The sequence below is a fragment of the Melopsittacus undulatus genome, chromosome 9 (assembly GCF_012275295.1).
Source record: "Melopsittacus undulatus isolate bMelUnd1 chromosome 9, bMelUnd1.mat.Z, whole genome shotgun sequence".
Lineage (NCBI taxonomy): Eukaryota > Metazoa > Chordata > Aves > Psittaciformes > Psittaculidae > Melopsittacus > Melopsittacus undulatus.
This window is the reverse complement of record NC_047535.1, coordinates 11,182,269-11,184,210: the sequence shown is the minus strand read 5'-3', so window position 1 is coordinate 11,184,210 and position 1,942 is coordinate 11,182,269. Positions and strand designations below refer to the sequence as shown.

The window sequence follows — 1,942 nt, the reverse complement described above, 5'->3', positions numbered from 1 at the left end:
TTGCTTAAAGCCCCATCTAACCTGACTTTGAAAACTTTCAAAGATGGGGCATCCGCAGCTTCTCTGGGCAACTTTTAGTGTTTCACCACTCTCACCATAAAACATTTCTTCCTGCAAGTGCATAGCATCTGCTCATATCCAATTTTTCAAGCATCAGTATGCCTAAGTGCTTCTCTGCAGGGCTGCTCTCAATCAATTCATCCCCTAGTCTGTACTGATAAGTGCAGAACCTTGCTGAACTTCATGAGTCTGCTTCTCAAGCCTGTCAAGGTCCCTCTACAGAGACATTTGTGGAGTAATTCCTATTCCTAAGAGTATGTGCCTGCCTGCGAGTATGAGACTTCCTATTGTATCCAAGATCTTAATGTGGCAACTGTAACTTAATGGACATGTATATGTTCTATAATGGCAGTTGAAGGCTATGCACTTCAAATGCCACCAGATACTCCTGTTAGATATCTATGTTTTTTGAACTCAGGTGAGCCAAATGATCTCCTATCCTAAAGTCCTGTCACTGATAATATCTATATCCCTCTGGCAATGTGCTGGTGCTTCTTTTGAAGTAAGATATTTGTGGATAGTTGTTCAGCTCAGGAGAAGTGAGCTAGGAGTTGGGGTGAAATAGTTTCATTTTATTTTAAAGAGAGCTCTTTTCACCTCTCTGTTCCTAAGGCTGTAGATAATAGGATTCAATATAGGTGTCACCACAGAATAGAAGAGAGAGTACCTTGTCCCCATCCAGGTAACAGCTAGATTTGGGACGTATATAGATGAACACAGCTGTCCCATAGAATAGTATCACTACAGTGAGATGTGAGAAGCAAGTGGAGAATACTCTATACCTTTCTTTGGCAGATCCAGTTTTTAGGATGGAGGAAATGATGAGGCCATAGGACACCAAAACGAGCAGAAAAGGCATCAGGATGGTAAAGGTAGCAGCAAGAATGATCTGTAGCTCATTCCAGTAAGTGTCCCCACAAAGAAGCATCAGCGCTAGCTGGATCTCACAGAAGAAATGGTTAATCACATTGGACCCACAAAAGGGCAAAGAGAAGATAAATGTAGGCCAAGGGCCACAAGGTTGCCACATATCCATGAAGAGGCAGCCAGCTGCATGCATACCTTCTTATTCATAATATCCATGTAATGCAGAGGGCTGCATATGGCTTGGCAGCGATCATATCACATAGCAGCTAAGAGGCAGCACTCAGTTGCCCCAAATAATAGAAAGAAATACATCTGTGCAGCACAACCTGCAAAAGTGATGGAAGCATCAGTTGAGAAAAGACTGACCAGCACTCTGGGCAGGGTGACAGAGGTGCAGAAGATCTCCAGAAATGACAAATTCCTGAGGAAGGAACATAGGGGTGTGGAGGACAGGGTCCACTTTAATTATAGTAGGAATCATTAGGTTTCCCAGCACTGTAAAGATGTAAATACATAGAAATTGGATGAAGAAGATGACTTTCACATCTGAACGATAAGAAAACCCCAGGATAACAAACACAACTGAAGAAGCTTTATTTCTAGTGGTCCTTTCTTCAGAGGGTTTCATCCTGGAACAATAAAGACACAGTGACAACAGCGACAGTGAAAGGCTATGGTACGTTTTTTAAGTCAAACCAAACAGCAACCTGTTGTTAGCAGTAGGTTACATGGAATTCAGAGAGACAATTCCACTCCTAAAGCAAAGCATCTACTGCTCTTTCAGACTGATGGTGTGCACCCTGACAATTATCTGCCATGCAAGGAAGACAGGGTGTGCATCTGTGGATCTTGTGTGGATATGATGGATAGCCCCTGATACGTAAATCTATAGAGCTGTGCTTGTTAGATGTGTGTGTTTCAGATGCTGAAATTTTACATGACTTGATAAACAATGAGGAAATATCCCACTCAACTTATCTATCAGCCCGTAAGTCTGGTTATCCGCCTCCCACCT

General features: G+C 42.5%; 1 protein-coding gene across 1 annotated transcript; it reads right to left on the bottom strand.

Annotated features, from left to right (window-relative positions):
• Positions 1-627: 627 nt before the first annotated feature.
• On the bottom strand, positions 628-1,555 carry LOC106023299 (olfactory receptor 10C1-like). Its single transcript, XM_013127309.3, is given in 4 exon segments — positions 628-724; positions 726-1,065; positions 1,068-1,357; positions 1,359-1,555. Coding segments are annotated over 4 exon segments (924 nt in total).
• Between the last annotated feature and the right edge of the window lie 387 nt (positions 1,556-1,942).